At 40.0% G+C, this 20709-nt stretch overlaps 1 protein-coding gene across 2 annotated transcripts in view; it reads right to left on the bottom strand.

Moving 5' to 3' along the window:
• Window positions 1–20709, bottom strand: part of rgs3a (regulator of G protein signaling 3a) — a 123765-nt gene that overhangs the window by 73682 nt on the left and 29374 nt on the right. The window contains exons 1-8 of one of the 2 annotated variants that reach the window (XM_058617044.1): window positions 13217–14013; window positions 10507–10588; window positions 9639–9744; window positions 8658–9087; window positions 6764–6803; window positions 5893–5946; window positions 5576–5847; window positions 2714–2791 (exon numbers count right to left, since the gene is read on the bottom strand). In XM_058617044.1, the coding sequence (XP_058473027.1) occupies window positions 2714–2791; window positions 5576–5847; window positions 5893–5946; window positions 6764–6803; window positions 8658–9087; window positions 9639–9744; window positions 10507–10588; window positions 13217–13474 (1320 nt within the window). In that variant the 5' untranslated portion in view covers window positions 13475–14013. Of the gene's footprint in view, window positions 1–2713; window positions 2792–5575; window positions 5851–5892; window positions 5947–6763; window positions 6804–8657; window positions 9088–9638; window positions 9745–10506; window positions 10589–13216; window positions 14014–20709 lie in introns of those variants that run through there. The other variant, XM_058617043.1, reaches the window with a different exon arrangement.

Consider the following 20709-nt stretch of genomic DNA (forward strand, 5'->3'; position numbering starts at 1 on the left):
GTCTCCTTTGTTTTCCATGAGATGCAGCAGTTTGCGTTTGTTTGTAATTATAATAATGAGCTTAATCATGCAGAATTGCTGCTTTGAAGATTGGTTTAACAGTTTGCAACATGTCCCTGACTGATTATATGCTTCCTCAAAAACAGCTACAAATGAGCACAAAGGGCAAAGAAAACAACAACAAAAAAATAAGTACTGGATATTTTGATGTCTTCGTGCGGCGTGCATACAGTGTGATTCATTCAGATGGGCAGTGTTTCGAGACAATGCTTTTGCTTTGGTGGCTTCCTCTGAAGGGTGAGATAACAAAGTGCTTCAGATGCAGTCTATATTTGTGCGGATTATGAGTGTGTGTGCGTGTCCTTGTTGCTTTGTGAGGACCAAACAAATCGTAGTGTGACATTTCGGCTGGTCCTCACATCTTTAAAGGGCTTTTTCAGGGTTAAGACCTGGTTTAATCATTAGGGTTACAAGTGGGTTTAGATTGGGGTTAAGTATTTAGTTGTGATGGTTAACGTTAGGGTAAGGGGATACAGAATGCATTATGTCTATGTGTGTCCTTATTTTGAATCTTTAGGACATTTTCTGGTATAAACACTGACCTTGTCAGGACCAGTAGTCCTCATGGAGACCCAAACCTGGTCCTAATCAGGCATAACCTTATTTCTGAGGAACTGGTCACAGTTTGAGCAGTTTGAATTGTGGTTAGGTTAAGGTTAGGATTAGAGCGGCAACTAACGATTATTTTCATAATTTAATTGAATCTGTCAATTATTTTCTCGATTAATCGAGTAATCGTTTTTATTGTCAGAAAACAGTAAAAAAAATGTTGATCAGTGTTTGTCAACCCTGGAAATAGTGAGGTTCTCAAATGTCTTGTTTTGTCCACAAACCAAAATGATTCACTTTTCATGATTTCTTTGTTATGTGGAGCAAAGAAATGAAAAACAGATTCACATTTAACAAGTTAAAACAATCAGAAATCTTGTTTTAATAATGAAAAAAAGCTTCAAACCGATTAATCGATGATCAAATTATAGTTGACGATTAATTTAGTAATCGATTAATTGAGTAATTGTTTCAGCTCTAGTTAGGATTAAGCATTAACTGGTTATGGTGACGGTTAGGGATAAGGCTTTGTCTCGGTTTTCCAAATGGGTGAAAATCAATGCCGTGTCCTAAGAAGGCTAACTGTTGTTGGGTGGGTGGATATCTGTTAAGATAAGCAAAAACTAAAGGAGGCGGACATAGCATTTAAGAGGAAACAAGTTCATGTCACTATTAAACACAACCTAAGAATTAAAATATAAAATAATAAGTACTCAAATGTGAAGATTACACTGACTTTTTTGATTTCTTTCTTAAATTAAGCACCTACGCACAATATATCACCCTGTCAATAATACAATCAGCAGGTTTTATATGTTGGAAGTGATTTCTTTACTTACATAATAGCTTAAACAACTAGTTATTGCAAATATTAAGATCATTGTCTATATCCAGAACAATTATTTACTGAGTAAATCTAAGCAATCTGTTCTGTCCAAATATTCATTGCACTAAAAGTCCAATTCCCACTTTATACTACATCCAATTTGTGCTGTGTTCCGCTCCTAGATTATGTGCAGACACAACAATGGAAGAGGTATATGTTCGTTTGTTTGTTTGTTTGCTTATCTCCAGGGCAGACACACACACAGCACCGGTGAGTAAAGACTAAAAAGCTGGAACAACACAGAGTGATCATTAAAAACAGCCTGTATAAAGTGGAGAGAAACTCCCTCCTGACAAACACTGGCTGTTAAATATTTGTTTTATGACTGACCCCAGGGAGAGAAGCCATAACTGAACTTCCATGCCAGCAGTCACTGCACTTTACTTTACCACAGAGCAAAGATTATCCGACAGGGCAAATTAACAGTTTGTTCATTTGTGGCAAGAGCGCAACTCGATGCTTACTTATTTCTTTTCTATTATTTACATGAAAACACCTCACTGTCTCAGTATTTAAAGAAATGAAAGCGCAGCAACTTGACAAGTGGAAAATAATATAACTTTTTAATATCTACATCTAACTGACTGACGCTGCTATATCATTCTTTTAAAAAAACTAATTTGACTGATGTAGAATACTGCACAATAGGCACAATCTGATTCTTCTCTTGTCACGTTTTCGTCTAATTATGTTGCTGTAACATTGATCTAGTCTGTCTTCCTTTGTTATTTTCTATATATATCTACAAACACTGGGGCATCAAACAAAATGTTATCTGCGTTTTGGTATAGTCAGTTTAAAAAAAACAACAATCTTGGACTGTTTATTTCCGCACAATTTAAGGTTATACTGATTCAATTCAATTTACACTCGGAAAAGTGTATTAAAGTGTAGGATTTAGACATTCAAATAATGCCTCAAAGACTATTTTTGATGCACTTCTGCACTTTATAACTTCTGGTTTCGGGTCCATGCCACAACAAGAACTCTATTCATTGAGTGGATGTCAAAAACTGAACAGGGTTAAGGCGAGTGATAGAATAAGGGAAAAGGGAGAATATTGGTCTTTTACACCTGTAAAAACTGCCCAAAAAAAATGTACCATACACCAAAATGGAGGTCCTTAACAAGCATTGAAATGACATATGCTTAATGGACAAAGACAAACACACACGGTACATGTTGTATTGGCATGATTACTGTCGTGAAAGCACTTACTTTGAGAGAGTGGTGCTTGCTCTCGTGGAGTATCATCTCCTCAGATATGATGAGCGTCCGGCTGCACAGGTCAAGAGGCTGCTCACACGACAACAACAACAACATGTGACACACACACACACACAGATTAGGACAAACTTTTTCAGGTGCCATTTTTAAACAGACTGCGTTAATAAGAAGCATTTTGCAAGATATAATTTAAGAGGATATAATATTGTACTTGTTATGGATTAGAAAAAAAAAAGTTAAAATACCAAATCCATGTTAGCTTTCTAATCCAAATGATCTCATAGACAGATAACAGCCAAGTCGTTTGTGCTGTGGGAAACACAACTGAAAATGAGTGTGTGAAGAGAAGCAGTGTGGTGGTCTGTGTGGTCTGTCTAAGAATATGACAAGTCACTGACAGTAAAAAATGAATAGTGCGGGGGAGGAGGGGACTTCCTCTCAAGTCCGGGGTTTGAAAGGGGGGGCGATTCAGTGTGAACGTGAATGTGAAGCAGGGTCCGGGCTGCATGTGTCTTTATGCATTAGCAGGAAGTGCCCACTGCAGTCACTGCGGTTTCAAAGTGGAAATGTTAGACTACCTCATTATGTTTGACATGCAATATAGGAGACATCATATCACACCTATCTTGTCTCACATTGGCTTTCTTCATTATCACGTTTATATATTTTAACATGGCACATGCCATTTACTTGAATGTTATCTCTTCCGGATCATTATGATTTAAACATGTAATATTATCTAACTATTACTAATGGAACACATAAAACATCAATGCACGCCAAAATAAGTACTTTAGTTTGATTATTTCAGTTATTTTCCCCTCCCTGTGCTGTGTATTTAAAAAAAATGAACGAATAAAACAACAACCCTTATTCAGTTCAACACTAGGTTCACTTTAGCTATCTGTGTTTCTTCATAGTTTTCCTGTTTCTCTTCACAGACACAGACAAGTGCTGAGGCCTAGTGGCAGAAATCCCCCAATAAAAATCAAAAACGTAAGAGCTGTCCTAAGAAAACATGAGATGCTTAGAAAGAACAGCTTACATCAATTTATAAATGAAACACTGCAAAAGCCTACTTCAGGACAACATGGTGATCATAAACGCTTTCCATGTTACAGCACAGCTACACTTTTACAACACCTTTGTTCTGTTTTTTTTTTTTTTAAGTCCTAACTAAAGTTTAGCAGGCGGAACTTTTGGTCTCGCTGTAAGCTGGACTCATTTAAGTGACGTACCACAACAAAACCTACACTGATGACAAGGTTTGGATAATAGCGAAGTCTCTGAGGGGCAAAAAGAAAACTGTGCAACTAACAACAAGCCAACGTCAGCCGAACTGAACAATGATTCACGACGATCAAAACCCAAGACCAGAAAATGCCGCCAAAGACCTCTCTGTGTGTTGTGTCATTGGCAGGGGACAGCGTTTGTATTGTTAAACAAACACATTAATTGCACAGCAAATGATTGATGTTTGTAAAGTATTCTTTGTTATCCAAATGTATTTATTGTTTAAAAAATGACGCTATTATAGTTATAATTGCACATTACATATTTTTATATGAAAATTGCTTTCTCACAAAGCAATATTGAGGTTATTTGTATTGCTAAAGCAAAAATGTCGCGGGGCCCCCAGGAAATTTCTTCCTCCAAAGGGGGGCCCAACAGAAAAAAGTTTGGGAACCACTGGATTAACACATTACATCTCATCCATTAAAAGGTAGAGTAAACTGTGTTTTTTGGGTGCCAGAGTGGGAAAATCTCAAAACGCCACCACAACAAATACGCTACGATGATGTCATTACTGCCACCTCTGTCTTGTCCTTATATTCGTCATTGTTATCCTTGTCATCCATTGTTTTGCAGTGTTGCCAACTTTTACTTTCGATAAAAAGTAACTAAAGTCGGCCTGAAAAGACGCCGGATATCACTAGAACACGTCCTGTCCTCAGTGACTTCAGACACGGGGGGTGAAGAAACCCAGTGTTTAACTTAACAGTGAAACAGAACCTATTTTCACAGGCACTATTTTTACTCGAATGAACAACACAGACGAGAGGATTGTTCCGCACACGGTCAGCTGCACTGCACATCCACAGCTCGTTCTCGTCTGTGTGATCACAGTGTTTCTCTCTCAGTGTCAACAGGCAGACTGACTCCCTGCCCCGCGGTAAATACAGCTACATGAAGCTCACTCGTGCGGCACAACTGGACGTTTCCTTCTCGGAAAGTAGTTAGGATTGTGCCAGAGAGTCGTGACTCGCTCGATTTGTCGTTAGTCGCTTTTTCCTGAAACGTTGCCTTGAGTACGGGGAAACTTTTTCAAGGCGATCGCTTTCGTTTCACGCCGTCTCCCTGTGGATGTGGCCTTAGTGAGGCTAAATGCCAAGAGGACAACAGCCATTCAGACACCAGACTGAATCTGGGATCAGGTTTCATGTGCTGCCGACATTGAAGAAGAGGACAGAACATGAAGGTGACCTCTTTTTCTGTCAGACATAATGTTCCTTCAATAGTATAGATTGCAGTGTACTGTATAAACTAAAGTGAAGAGAAGTGAAGGTTCCAACAAACTAACCGTGGAGGGCTGTGGTGCTGAGTTTGAGCTTTGAAACACAAGAGACACAACTTCTGCTGATGCATCATATCCGGCACACAATTGCTGCATACTCTACCCTTAATCTGCACTTCAGCAGAGGTAGGAGAATACTGTCACCATATTGTAAATTCACACTACCTTGGTTGTTTCCCTCAAAATGTATTATATATAATAGAATATAATAGAATAGAATAGAATCTGTAAAAACACACACACACACACACACACACACACACACACACACGTCCTACCTGAACGAAGATGGGGAAGATAAGGATCTTGGGTGCCACTTTGACGTAGCCGTAATTTCCATGTGGTGTGTGTGAGCGGACGATAGTACAGTTCTGGTAATTGGCAAAGTTGGCGCTCTGCTGCTGGTAGTTTGAGTTAGTGGAGGTGGAAGACGATTTTGTTGTCTTGGAGTTGTTGGACCGTCTTAGGAAGCCTGTGCGACTAGAAAAACCCCCACCACCGCCACCTCCACCGCCACCTCCGCCACCTCCTCCTCCGCCTCCTCCTCCTCCTCCTCCACCACCTCCACTCATACTGGCAGAAAAACCTGGCCGACCGCCACCCTGGGGTTGTGGGCTAGAAGACTGTCGTGTGGTGTACAGCCTGGCAGCTGAGGAATGAGGAATGAGAAGAAGGTGAGGCAGGTGAGCAAAGAGATGGAGAATGCAGGCAGTATGCAAACCCTAACCCATATCCCATATCCCATATCCCATATCCCATAACCCATATTCCTGAAACCATTTACAGTTGTAAATATCTAGATAACACTACTCCATACCTACTTTCACATGGGCATATTCAATACAGCATAAAGACTGCTCTCAGGGACATGTAGCTAAGCCTTGCCCTGACCAAAGGTAATAAAATTCACCTACCAGCACAATTTATAGCTGCAAAATATTTAACTACTTAAAATTTCTCCACACCTTCATGGTGTAAACAAGCCATCAGTTGTTCTGAGGCAGAAGTGAGCACACATTTAGAACTCTAAACTGTGGCACTTACTTTGAAAGAGGCATTATAAGTTAAATAAAACTGGCTGAGTCAAATTTAAGGTGTTTTTTTTTAGCGGTCATGATCTGGACAATTTATGATCTGTTGAGTGTTTTGGGGTAAAATTCACCACCTAGTTACTACAGCTACATGCTCCAAGTGGTGGACAAGACAGATTATTACATATGTGACATTTAAGCTGTTAAATTATATTGTCCAGCTTGTTGATTCATATAAGCAGGATGAAGTGTATGCACTCACAGATCAGATGCCATGCCATTTATTCATTATCTTTATTAAAAAAATAATCGGAAAATTGATTTCAACACAGTTTCAAAATTCAAATCCCAGCTTTGTCTTTGAGCCAAAATACCTACCAGAGTTCTTTGTAGCTAAAATCAAAGCATGACATGAACACGACAGGCTGGTCTTACCTAATGTTCCCTGGTTGTCTTGGTAAACAGGCCTTAAGATCTGAAAAAGTAATAAAAAGTAACGTGAAATTATATTTAAATTAAAGGTCGTTTCATCTGACATTAACACTACATCTATAATGGAATAATGCTACTTATTAAAATGAGGTATAGGACTATAGGTATGTCAGTATACATCTGAAACTAATTTATGTGACATTGATCATGCAATCTACAAGACATCTAGATAAGCACGGACTGCCATGAGACATATTATCTTTAAAATGTGGGTTTTTGTGGAAGATTTTTATGTTGTATTTGTATTAAAAACGTTCATTTTCCAAGCCCCGGGTTTGTGTTCCAGGCTCATGATGGACATTATAATCGGCAGTTTCTTGCAGGAGCACATTTTAACTGCACAGCATCCAGTGAGGCAGTGATGGTTCCTATACCTGTCATAATAAATTATAATCAGCTGAGGGAGTAAAGAGTGAAGGCTGCCACCTCATCACGTGTCATCCAGATTAACAAAGGGCTTAAACTAGGTGTTGGAAAGTCACAAAATATTTGAAACATATCAAATAGTAAGCTTTTCAGCCAGCCTTGTTGGGATAAATATGATCTGTGGGCTCTTTGTGGATGAGTATTGTGTTATTGTAATATGTCACCAACATGACCCATTTTCACAGGGCTTTCAGTATTTTTAGAGCACAATGGCCACCACGGAATCCCATCTTTTTATTTCTGTGTAACAGAAGTGATGTGTGTTTGAAACAGTGTTTTTTTACTGACCCGAGGCTTCCTTCTCTATCTTCCCAGCCATTTAACACTTTTTTTTCCCGTCTCTTAATACGCTTATTCTCTCCATTCTGAAATCAATCGCATCTCATCTCAATGGCAACAATGTCGTTGTTGTTTTTAAATGAAGCTGGGACACTGCATGAGGCACACACACACACACACACACACACACTGAGAGAGACACATAAAATTCACATACGGCTCTAAGGAACAGATAAGATCAGTGGGAATCAGAGATAGGCTACTATAACTAATAACTACACATATTTTAGCAAAAAAAGATTTAGTTTGTTAGAAAGGTTTTGGAAGTCTAGAGTGCACTGAATAAAAGACAAAGGGTACTGCTGCAGGGAGACTGACTCACACGTAACAGATGTTTTTGGTTACTGTCTCCCTGAGTTGGTTAATAGGTTAGTATTGAATTGTTATTAAAGTGTTAGCTGAGGAATTCAGTTCAGTCTTTTTTTTTTGTATTTAATCAGTTTGCTTTATTTTGTTTTTATGATGAAAACGTTTACCTTATATACATGATGTCACTAGATGCATCCATGAGAACATGCTATATAAAACACTATGTACACGTCATACTGTGCATGTACGTACATGTTATACTTAATGTAAAACTGTATAGTATGCAATAGACCAGCCTTTGAATATTGCATGTGAATGTCCTCTTCTTAAATGCCAGAAATGTTTGTTTTTAAAAACTCATGTATAACCTATGGCAGACTGTTGATTTATCTATAGGATAAATAATACATACGAGTTGTTTCCCTAATATGAACTGTGCTTTAACTGCCAAGGCTTCACATGGTATCAGCACACATACATATTTTATATTGTTATTGTTCCCTATTGCTTTATTGTCTCAGCCTTTAGCTTCAGGACTCAACTACACGTGGTATCTTCATATCGTGTTGCAAAGCACAATTCAGTGCGACAGCAGTAACCCAGATGACCCAGACACACTGAACATACAGTCCTCCTTCTATCTATCGACACCGGGAATAAAAGGTAAGGAGACATATCTAGGATGAGCCACCATATGACCATGGTGAGGATGAGGAGGACGGAGAAGATGATGAAAGTGCAGTCCACCACCAGTTTGCGGTACCTGGCTTCCAGTGTTGATGGGTGCCAGGATGATGTAGTTGTCCCCGTTGGATGCCTTGACCCTGGTGCCCTTCATTGTGGCAGTGTGAGGGTGGTGGAGGTGCCGCGGCTTCCCGTCCAGTTCCTCCGCTGAGCCGCCCTGAGCCCCCCATGCAAGCGTCCCCAGGCCTAAACTGCTATTTCCAGGATCAGAGCCGTTGACCAGCACCCTGCGGGTCGCAGTGGCACGGTGGTGAGCGGGGAGAGGCGGCACAGCTGGGGGTGTTTTGCTGGGGCCGACATCTGGTATACGCCTGCGGGTTGGGGGTGAGGGGGTGTCATAGTTTGAGACGGAGGGCTTGTAGGAGGGCCGGTGAATGAGGCCCTCAAAGTTGGGCTTCGCCGAGGGACCGGTGCGCCACACCACCACTTTGATTTCATTGGCGCTGTTTCTGCAACGAGAGAGAAAGATTATGATCAATGGAATCTTCATTCATCTTCGAGCACTTTATCCTCCGGCAAGAGTGCAAACCACGACACCAATCATCTGGAAAAGTGAATTTAATATGTATACATATTATCTTTTAGATGAATTCGGTGAGAAGCAGACCTAAAATGAAAATGTCTGTTAATTATCTATTGTCAATTAAGATGAATATGAATTAAATATTAATTATTCATGAACTAATAATTCATATTAGAAAATGCTAATAAATAAAATAATGTATACACTGTGATATATGGCACAAACCAATTAGAGGGCAGGTGACAATATTAAATATAACAATACAGCTGAAATTATTAATTATGAACAACGTAATTATCAATTTCCACCGTACATTACTGAAAATTAAATTGTAATTAAGTTACTATACTTCTTATATGGCAAATGTATTCACAAAAATGTCATTTAGTCCTGGTTAATGAATAAACCATTAAATTGGTTTCTGTTACTACTTGCTATTAAATGTCCCATAATCCTCTGGTGTACTAGGGTGATTACCTGATAGCATGGGCCAGGTCTGCACATTTCCACTGCTCCACTGGTTGACCATTTAGCTGTAGGAGAGTGTCCAACTGTTGCAGACCTGCTTGATCGGCTGGTCCACCTGTCAGAAAGAAGAGACAAAAGAACATATTTCATTCTTTAATCACTTTCAGTCGCCATTCATGACGTCCAGGGCTATGGATGCTCCCTCAGTCCTGATAGTACAGACTGGCGTGCGTCTGTATAGACAGAACTAAGACACTCTGCTGTTTTGTGAGGGGAAATTATTTTTAATCTCACCATAAGGGAAGTAACATCAACAACAACATGGGATCGGCTTCACCTTGCTGGTGAAAATCTGCCAACACTGGGGCAGTTGCCCACTTGACAAGCAGGCTTCTTATTAACTGCAGTACATTGTTGACTGGGTCAGTCCTCATGGTAATATTCATAGCAACGACCAATGGTGTAGACAAAACCAACAACAAAACCGTGAAAACAAAATTAACCAAAGGTGGTGAATGAAATTTTCATAATATTTTAGCAAGATGCAGCAACTGGGTTTAAAATAAGTTGAATCAATGAAACATCATCTTTCAATGTAAAATGAACCATTCAATCATAATTAAATCATGTCATAAATATTTAAATTAAGTCTTGTCAATAAAAATGAAAAACATTATCGATTTCTGTGAATAAGTAATACTGTTTGGCTACTTTTGAATTGAATAAATTATGGATTTTGGGTGTTGAAATTAGATTGTGAAACTAAGGCAGTTTTTTTTCTTCAATTAATTTGGGTCAAAATGGTGGAGAATAAAAATACCAAAAAACAACGTCTCCCTGGAACACAGGAACTTCATTTTGTGCATGTGAAACTTGCCTGGATCAACAGCCTGTACCCTCACAGGAGAGTCCGAGCAGATGGTGAAGCCATATCCATCCTTTCCTCGAAGGATGGTCACCTGCAGAACACACATACAAACACAAAAACACACACACACACACACACTCTGTTATTTGGTTATACAAAAACGGGATCCCTTTTTCTCTCCTGTAACCTCAGTAAACAAAAGTACACGCTGGCTCTCTCAAAACTGTGCCAGTGAAGCCAATTAGTTAAATTAATGAGGCAAACCGCTCTAATAGATGGGTGAAAGTAATAGAAAAACTATACTTAACAGTTAATGTGTACACAAATATTAGTTCTACATTATACAGTTGCCTATGTATGTGCATTTCCAAATTATGATTACATTTTTTTCAGGAAAAATCACTGAGATTAGGAGTCAGAAGAGCAGAACAATCCAGTGACACAGTAAGGCAAGTAATCAGATGAAGTAATATATAAACTGTCACCGGGTTGTCAAGTGTGTATACTGACAGATTAGGACGGATTTTAGACGATTCAATCATATCCAATCTGTGATGTACAGGTTTAGCAAAGCCGAAAGTAATAAAAGATTATTTTAAAATCAAACACAAAGACACAAAGTTTGCCACGCTGACACAGAGACAGTGACGCACACACACGCAGATAATGCTGATGGCTCTTTCCCATTGTCTTTCTTTCCCACTGACCCCACTTTGTCATTCAGTACCTGAGCACGAGGGTCTGAGCCAAAGGCAACAACGTTCCATCCAAAACATCTCCCTTGCCAACCTTATCTGCCGACTGCCATGGGCCCGAAACACACACACATCCCCACCATCTTTGTTTTGTCTCTACAGCACAGGAAAACTACATGTAAACGCTGTCCACCCATGAGCTAGATGGAGCACATGGAGAAATGCAGTGATTGTTCAGGTGCCTGAAGCTTGTGATGACCCTAAACTGTCAGCTACAATTGTGGTTTCTTATAGTCCACTGATTCTATGTGGCCCATGTCACACTGTTTGGGTTTTTTTCTCCATTTCTTTTCATATATATATATATATATATAACTTCACATTTGCTCATATCTGTGCCTTATTAAGTCCACATTTAAACTGTGCCTGGTGATGTAATGCTACAGAGGATGATAGCTGACCTTTATGCCTGCCATGTTAAAATATTCAGGCTTGTCATATGTTTTTGTACACACGTGGTGAGAAGGATACAGATGCTACTATACCGCTTGTGTGTTTTTTGTATCAAGACGTGTGGGTATAAGCTAATCATCCTTAAGTCTGAGAAAAAACTGACAAAACCAAAGAATAGAAAGTGTACTGAAATTGAGAAAGCAGCTGTGGGAGACTGAAGGGGAGGAAAAATGATTAACGGAATAAAAATAGATGGATTAAAATGGGCCACGGGGGACTTAAAAAGTGATGAAGACGATGGTGGAACAGACGGTATGAATAAAAAAACATTTAGCAGGAATTAAAGATAACAGTCTTTCACAAAGCAGTTAAAAGGATCGTTTTGAAATTGAAAAAATAAAAATAAATGAAAGAACAGATCGAAGGATGTTACAGAACTGTGTCCTTTTTTTCAATCGAACCCTAATTTTAACTGATTTATCGAAACTACACACTCTTTGTACCATGAATTCAATTTTTAAGTTTAATGGAGTCCAACCACTTGAAGACGACATGGGAATAAAACAAAAAAACTGAATGGATGGTCTTTAAGTGTTTGATTCTTCTCTTACATTACTCTCAAGACATAATCCTGAAAATGATCTCAAGATTTATCTAGATTAAAACTTCTTGCAACCTCATGATGAAAAACAAGTGTGTAAACTATGAGTTCATGCTTGGGTGGCCAGTATTTTCCCTTTTTACATTCACGTCTCAGTAATCCAACATCGTTACGGAGCAAGAATCCCGCTGAACTCAGCATTTTCACATTACGCGTCCACAAGCCGACAGTGCAGCAGAGATAACATGAACTGCCAACAGGTGCACATAAACTACATAACATGTACCAGTTGCACACAACACAGATACAAGATATCTGGCTTCATACACAGCTGAAGTCCCAATGCTTCTGTCACTGAAACCCAGTCTTACACAAACTCCCTTTGATTTGCCGATTGCTGTCATTCATTCTTAATCTTTAATTTACCGTATATACTCAATGACTTTGCGTTCCTTCTCTTTATATGGGCATTTCGATTGTGCATCAAGTGGCTCTGGTTCCTGTCATAGCAAATATTTGTCTGTTCACATCCACATCCACCTCCACCCTCCCTTCTCTTCTCTTGAGCCTCCTCTCACTGTGTAAAGGATAAATAATGCAGCGGTCAGAGAGCCGCTCTTCACCTCTATACAAACACACTTCCTTTACTTACAGTCACTTATTCCTTTCTGGGCGTGTTAGACATGCAGTTCAAAGTGCATTTTCTTCTGCACAGTAATGACAGAAGAATAACATCTGTCAGGAGACAAACAGAAGACTTTCAATATTTTATGTTTGGCCTTTGCTAGAATGCTACTTTTGAATTATATAAGACAACGTATCCTCTGCAAGTTAATTATAAAAGCAGACGGCGCAGACTGTAACCTCTAAACCACTCATTCACTTCTTTCAGTCTCTCTCTCTCTCTCACTCTCACAATCACAGTTGACACTGAGCACTGGATGCCTTGGTCTCTCTGTAACAGACACACCTGCGGCAGCATACATCTGATGCACAGGTGGCACAGCCCATGGATGGTGTGTATCACACCTCCACCTCCTCCTCCTCCTCTCCCTCCTTCTCCGGCGTTCAAGTCTGCAGTTAACACACAAACGCTGCGACGCTGACTCTCCAGCTGGCCGGCCGCTCTGCAGCCCGAGTATCTCCACAGCCGCCTTTGCGCCGCCGAGTGTGTGCTCCTGGGGCTGTGCTCCAGCGGTTGGGAAGGCTTCAGGGTGTTATGGATCATCGCAACAGTGGGAAATGACTTTTGTCTTGTAGTGTCTAGTGCAGTCCGGCACAGACGGCGGCAGACAGCAATAGTGTTCCTCACCCTGCTGGAAAACAGGAATCGGTCGAGTGTAACAAAAACAGTCCTTGGAGACTTTTTTTTTTTCCAGCCAAACTGGCTGTCACTCTACATCAGCTTTCCTCAAATGATTCCACATTCAATTTTCTTAGATGCTGAACTCCAGCTGCACTCCTATACATTCAAGGTTCCTCAGTAGCAAGTCCTCAATACATATTCCCATTTTTTTCCACAGCTTCATGTCTTCAGTTTGTTGGAACGCCACAACAATCAATCCTTCTTTTGTGTTTTCATACTCCTCCTCCTCCTCCTCCTTTCTTCATGCAGTTACTTTGTCCTGTATGACAGTGTCCAGCTTCTTGCTCCTCTGTTGCCTGAGATCAGCTGTGTTCCAGTGTGTGGCGGCGTCATGTAGGCGAGACTGGCGCTGGCTCAGCCTGCTCAGGCCACACTGTAGCTCCTGGTTGGGGCACTCATGGGAACTCTTCAACAGCAGAAGAATAGGAGGAAGTGCCTCCCGCCACCGCCATTCCCCCCCCCCACACACACACACCCACCCCCTCTCCTCACTCATACACACACATGCACACTTGCACATATTCATACCTCTCCACTGCAAAGCCAGGACAGCTTTGTGTGCCTGCACCCGATAAGAGCAGTTTGCTTCCTGAGTCCACACTATGAGGTTGCGAAAGGTGCTATAGCTCTCAGTCTTCTGCAAATAAAAAACGGTAATGACTAATGTAGGTGGCACAAGTGTGACGTGTATGAATTCGAGTGAGAAAGGCTGGATTTAAAAAAAAAGAACTGTTGCGGCAGGAGCATGAAAGCCATTAACAGCGGAGTTCAACGTCATACTTTGTGAAAATGCAAACGTTCATAGCTCACAACTTTTAGGAGTAAAAAAGGATGGTTGCCGCATTTTCCCAAGCTAAAGTTTATTGTTTGACGCACATGGTTTACTCATAAACTCACAGACACACATGCACATTCACATCAGTCAAATTTCGCACCTCATCAGACTGTTTCCACTTCCCACCTTAGCTCCCACACTCCAGTCTCCATCCAGACATTATGCTTGTTTGTTATGTTTTCAACTTCCATATTTCCTCTGCTTTTCCTTTCAGCTGCTGCTCCCCCCCTCAGCCCTCTCACCACACGGTACGGAAATTCACAGGTCTGTGAACTCAGGACAATCCACCCTCCTCTCCCAGTTATCCAAACATTGTTTTTGTTTTTAATATCTGTATGCCTGGGAAAGTGGTGGTAATCTGCTGAAAAAATAACAACACCTCAGCAGCAGTCTGTTGAGTTATGGCTTTTTTTAATTACGGCAGCGGTCGGTCTACGACCCAGCGACCTCATTAATGCCTCTTTCTTCCCTGATCACACAGTTTGGAGTTTTGATTAATGGAATGAAACACGGACAGACGAGTGACAGAGAAAGACAGCGGCGAACAAGGAGTGACGCTGCACTACTCTCTCCAATGTAATAACGTGGCAGAAAAGGCCGTTGTCTTTAAGATCTCTTCATGCCAGTCGTAATGACAGCTTTTCCTTGTTTGTCTTTTCAAAAGGGTGAGGGTTACCCGTCAAGCACACAAAAACACTTTCTCTCTCGCTCACGCTGCGCTGTTCACCTCTAAATAGGCAGAAGGACGGATTAGAGGGAGAAAAGAAAGGGACAGAAGAAAGCATGTCTTAGAGAGGGGAGTGAAAAGCTGGTCTCAAAGCCAGACGAGGCCAGTATGTTGTTTGGTAATGTGGGATCTCGCTGCCTCTCTCTATCGGTCTCGCCCCCTCTCTTTGACCTGAATAAAGAGCTATCAAAGGAGGAGGCGGCTTTTCACGCCACTGAATACAAAAGTTGGGTCCAAGGCCAAGTTTAGGGTCACAGCTTTTGCTGCACTTAATATCTTAACTGTGGAAGCAAAGCCTATGGATTTAAAACTACACTACACGTGCAGGCTTTTGCAGGTGATATTGTAAATGTAACATTTAATCTTTGTTGTCAATAGCAGGTCTCTACCAATTTAAGTCAAGTTTACAGCTAAAAATCATGCTTGACGTTGGCAGATATACAGTGTTTACAATGTTTACATCTTAATGCAGGCATGTCCAAAAGGCCTGTGGTCATATTTTAGAATGACCAGCACTCTAAAACCAGAGATTTGCATCCCAGCTGTGACGGATACATGTGTTCAGCAACTGCACACCTTACTGTATTTCATTTTTCAGTGAGGTTTGCCTATAACTGTTGGTGTTATGTACCTGTATATGTTATATAACTGTAAATATTACTCTACGTTACTATGTTATTGACTCCATATGTCAAAGGAAGGCTGATTTGTTAGTTTTTTTGTGTTTATTTTTATTTGTTCACTCCCGTGTGGCTTAGATTTAGTTACACTGCTATTTAAAAATGTAAATTTTGACAATGAAAATAAAATTGTTCTAAAACAGTTCATCTGTATGTTACTTGTACTGTTAAAAAAAATGTACCATTGGCCCCCGGGAATCTACACATTATCAAATCTGGCCCTTATTAAAAAATAGTTCGGACACTCCTGTCTTAATGTAACATGTTGGCATGCTAAGTTGGGAATGCCATTATTTTTGAAAGTATTTGTTCACGTCTAACGCCAGAGGGAAGCATGAATGATTATCATTTTTAAATCATAACAGCAATTTGAAATGATGCAATTAGCGAATTGCAGAGGCTTGAATCTAAAACGTATGATGGATTCATGGTGGACACAGGTTACATCCAAGTTCTTATCCTTGCAATAAGTTATGAAATGAAAAAAATGTACTTATATATATATATATATATATAAAAAAAAAACATAATATCGCAAATCAAATTCAAATAAGATGCAGGAAAACAAAAGAGATAAGCATGCACATGTCCTGTGTACCACAGAACAGATGAGAGTTAGCGGCAGCCAAAGCCCTGGGACTAAACAAAAAGAAATGTCCTGGCAAAAAAAAAATAATCAAAAATTACCATTCACTCGGAGGTCGGCCAAAAACATCACTGCCCTTCTTTCAGTTTGCCTCACCCTTCCTTCCCAAATTTCCCATCAGCCAGAAGTGTCACAGCAATTTCCACAAAGATATTGTAGGAGCTAATGTTAGCTGACAAGCAAAGTGACACAAGGGGACATGATACCCAAGGCACAGCTGTTGATGAAATCCATGAACTCTCTGCACTTCGGCTATGACATGTGCAGTATTTCTGGACTCATTTTGCCTTTCAACACGACTGATAAATGCTGACAAGGCAACCGAGGAAATTAACACTTGTTATGCTGCTTGTCAAATTTCATAATGACTGGCTCAGATGATCCTTGAGAAAACAGTTCTTTTCTTTCCTATTCACATTTTGGAATGAATTTAGACTAATACTCTTCTCCACGACACGGGCCATCATTTACCTGAACTCACTGTATAAATGGTAAGTGCTTTTGGTCCAATCACAAATGGACTACACTGGTTTCAAACGTCACCGTGATTAAATCACTGTGAATTTTCAAAATTTCACTAATTTGACTACATTAAGTATTTATCCCAAATGCCAGCCATCCTAACAACATCTTAAAAGCAAACCATAGCAACGCTACTAACAGTCAGGCAGATGAGGTAAAACATCAGTGCTTGATTGGTGTGACATTTTCTTAAATGTGTGGCAATTATCCGAATTCAAAAGAAGTGGTGATTTGCAGTACATTTGCAGAGAAATGTTGTAAAGGTTTAGACAGTAGATACAAGAAAGTCTTGAAATAGCTTTGTGGTCTTCAGAGCGACATTCCTTTGTGGAAATAAAGTATTATCTTCACCAACATCTGAAGAGCCCAAAGCCTCAAATGAGCCCTGTGTAAATCACTGAAATATTCATGTGTAAGGTCATCATGAAACACTGAAATGATTGCGTAGGTAAAGAGTGGGCAGTTAATGATACCACAGAGCGCTTTGTGTTGTATGGGTGACGGCCATGGGGTGACAGACAAAAAAAGAGAGGGAATGAGAGGAGGAGGCGGCGAAGGTTGAGGAGGCCACAACGGCGAAAGGACGACTTACGCGTTTTGGAAGGACGAGGCAACAGAAAATGAGTACTGAAAAGAGAGGTGAGTCTAAAAGGTTTTCCATTCACCCCCTAAATTAGTCTGTGAATGTACTTTTGCTTCTCCTTTAACTGTCCGCTGAGACTATGCCATAGAAACCACACAATCATCTGTTACTTTGATTCACCCGCAGATAAAGAGGAAGAGAGAGAGAACAAGTATTAAAGGGGTGGGAGGGAAGAGGAAGGAGAGCGGAAAAGAGCATTCACAAATACAGATGTAAAAACCTTTTCAACTCAGAGCTGAACCTCAACATGAACACGCTCTTCTCCAGAAGCTTCTCAGGTTTGTGACAAACTGGATGCAGTTCCATTATTCTGCTACCAGTGTAGCAGAATTAACTGTGTCTAAATTGTTACAATATTCCAGAAATGTATTAAAAAATGTCATTACGGTTGAGAAAAACAAAAAAACAAAGGGTCAAATATAGTAACACTGCTATAAATAATTCTGTGTGAATGTGCAGTGAGGAAGAGTGTGAGGAAGATTAAAGTCAGACTGAGCCACGCTGACTAATCCTGTCCAGTCACACTTATTACACTCACGAGGAGTGTGTGAGAACGGCTCCTGCACAGTTCACATCCTGGAGTGTTTCTAAAGAAACGCGGATATGTATCAACAAAACACTTGAGACCAACCTAGGAATCTGTATCAGTCATATATAATTGAATTGATTACATGAATTTATAATCTTTTTGATCACCTCCCTCCCAGTTTGGTGATTTAAAAACAAGCAATGATTATAAGAAATTGTTGTTTCTTTTCACTACACACAGCAGCAATGTACTTTAATGTACACTAAGATTTAAACTTTATCTTGCATTGGAGTGTCTGCTGGGGAGTGAATCAATGAACACGTCCAATCCAAAAATGTCTCTTTAAAAATGTGACAATGTGTCACTTTCAAAATCATAACAAACAGCAATGTTAAACAGACATGATATAAGCTAAATGAATCCACATTTGAAGCTATGACCTCTTTTATTGCATTTACATCCACTGAGCAGCTTGCATGATTAAAGTCGGACTGTTTGGACTCAATTTCAGAGTGTGACTGTGAATTCTTTCTCGTTTGTGGTGAGCTTATTTGGAGCAGACTGGGGCAGACTCAGCTATGTGTGGTTGTGGCTTCTCTGGGTCTTTACTTAGGATCTGTCAGTTTGCTTTATTAGGCTACCGTTGCTGTCTTTTTTCTTACAATATGCCGTATAACAAACTGACAAGAACGCGCAGTTTGACCGAAAAGCGGTTTAATTGTGTTGATTCTGAGCGACTGTAAAAAGGGTTTTTATTCATGTATTTATTTTAGATTCATGTTTTGCTTCAAACAACCTCAACCTCACCTCAGTGCCATCTATGACAAGTACATAGTGTTATGCGATGTGTCACAGATATATGCATGACGGCAAGATAATATATGCTTCATGAATGCCAGATTCATGTGATTTTTTCTTCAGAAACGCAGCTGAACATCTGAGCGATTATTCTGCGAAAAATATTACCTCTGTCGACATCATGAGGAAACCGAAGCCAAAATCGATCATCCATTAAACTAACTCTGGAAGTCTGCCAGTTCAGGATCCAATAACAGTATAATTATTGTCAATTAATCTCCAACCGCAGCTGTAATGTCAACAAAAGCAAAGAAAAACAAAACTCTGGCGTGACACTGAAGGAAGAGTCAAATGAGTCAGGGAATAAAGATAGAGGTACAATTCAGTGAGCAATTATTGTATTTTACGCCATGCACCAACATTTTCATGCCATCTCTTTCACATCTTTCACTCTGTTTTAATGTGTAACCTCTTTTTTGCTCATCTAAAAACTTTGAGTCCTGTATTTTACAAATGACTATGTTTTTTAAGCCCTGATAACTACATGCTGACTGTAGTTTTACAGCGTCAGTGCATGATTCTCTCCAGAGCTCAACCAAGAAGCGTATGTGAGTTAGAAGAGATGCTGTGATTGGTTTTTACACACAGCTAACAGGTTAAAGCTTACTACTTTAGCTTGTTAAAACTTACTGACAGCATTATAGTCTGTTTTGAATCCCAGTACTCCCTGTGTGCCAGTGTCTGTTTTTTCTGGGTAGTACCATGCCTCTCACCCAATGTCAACTGGGAGTAACAGTATTAGCGTGACCATTTACTCTGTATGGATAAAATGTCTTAAATAAAATGATGATTAATAGGGATTTTAAGTTTTAAGTTTTTTGTAAGCATCATTAAGGCGTCAGGACTTGGGAGGATGGGTCCTTGTGTGGCTAACAGCTTCAGGATTTGTTACTGTGGCTTAAAAGCTAAGAGAGGAACATTGTAAAGTTACCTGAAGATGGATAACCCATGCATGTAAAAAGAAATGAAGCTATTAAATAAAAGTAAAATGCTTTAATACGATTTCTCCAGAAAGATCCCAAGTGAATTCACAGTGATTGTGTGAATTTCCAACAAGTCCGCAGCAGACCTGTTTGCCATTTTTGTTATTTTCTGCCATTTGTGCACACATTACAGGACCCATAAGCCATAAATGTATCCAGTGGTTGATGCCATTGTTCAGAAAATAAGGACATAAATAATTATTGTTTCCCCTGCTGTAGGTTGAAGTATCATCAGTCATATCCTTGTGTTTCTGTAAACAGATAAAGTGGTCACATTTATTTTTAATTAATGCATGGACCTCCGTGAGTGGAGCTGGATGGACTTGAAACTTGAAATGTTATGACAAAACTAAGAAGGCTTTGTGATTGTGACAAAAAGACAACCGTCACATTTGACTGCACATTTCACTTTTCCCCTTTTGTCACGACAAATCATTATTCTGCTCCACATGTGACTCGCATGCAAGCACACAGCTTTTGGACATACACTGTCTTTCAAGAAATGACAGACTGCTCCATTCGCCCGCCGCTCAAGCCCAAGTGCATGATTACATTAGTTGCTATAGTTGCTGAGGATGGGTAACATGGAATTCATGCTGCAAATATCTTACTGAAGGCATGTTTATGCATGACGAGTTCTGGTGGTGCAATGTCACGGGTCACCTACTTTGGAT

Source organism: Solea solea, chromosome 19 (assembly GCF_958295425.1).
Source record: "Solea solea chromosome 19, fSolSol10.1, whole genome shotgun sequence".
NCBI lineage: Eukaryota > Metazoa > Chordata > Actinopteri > Pleuronectiformes > Soleidae > Solea > Solea solea.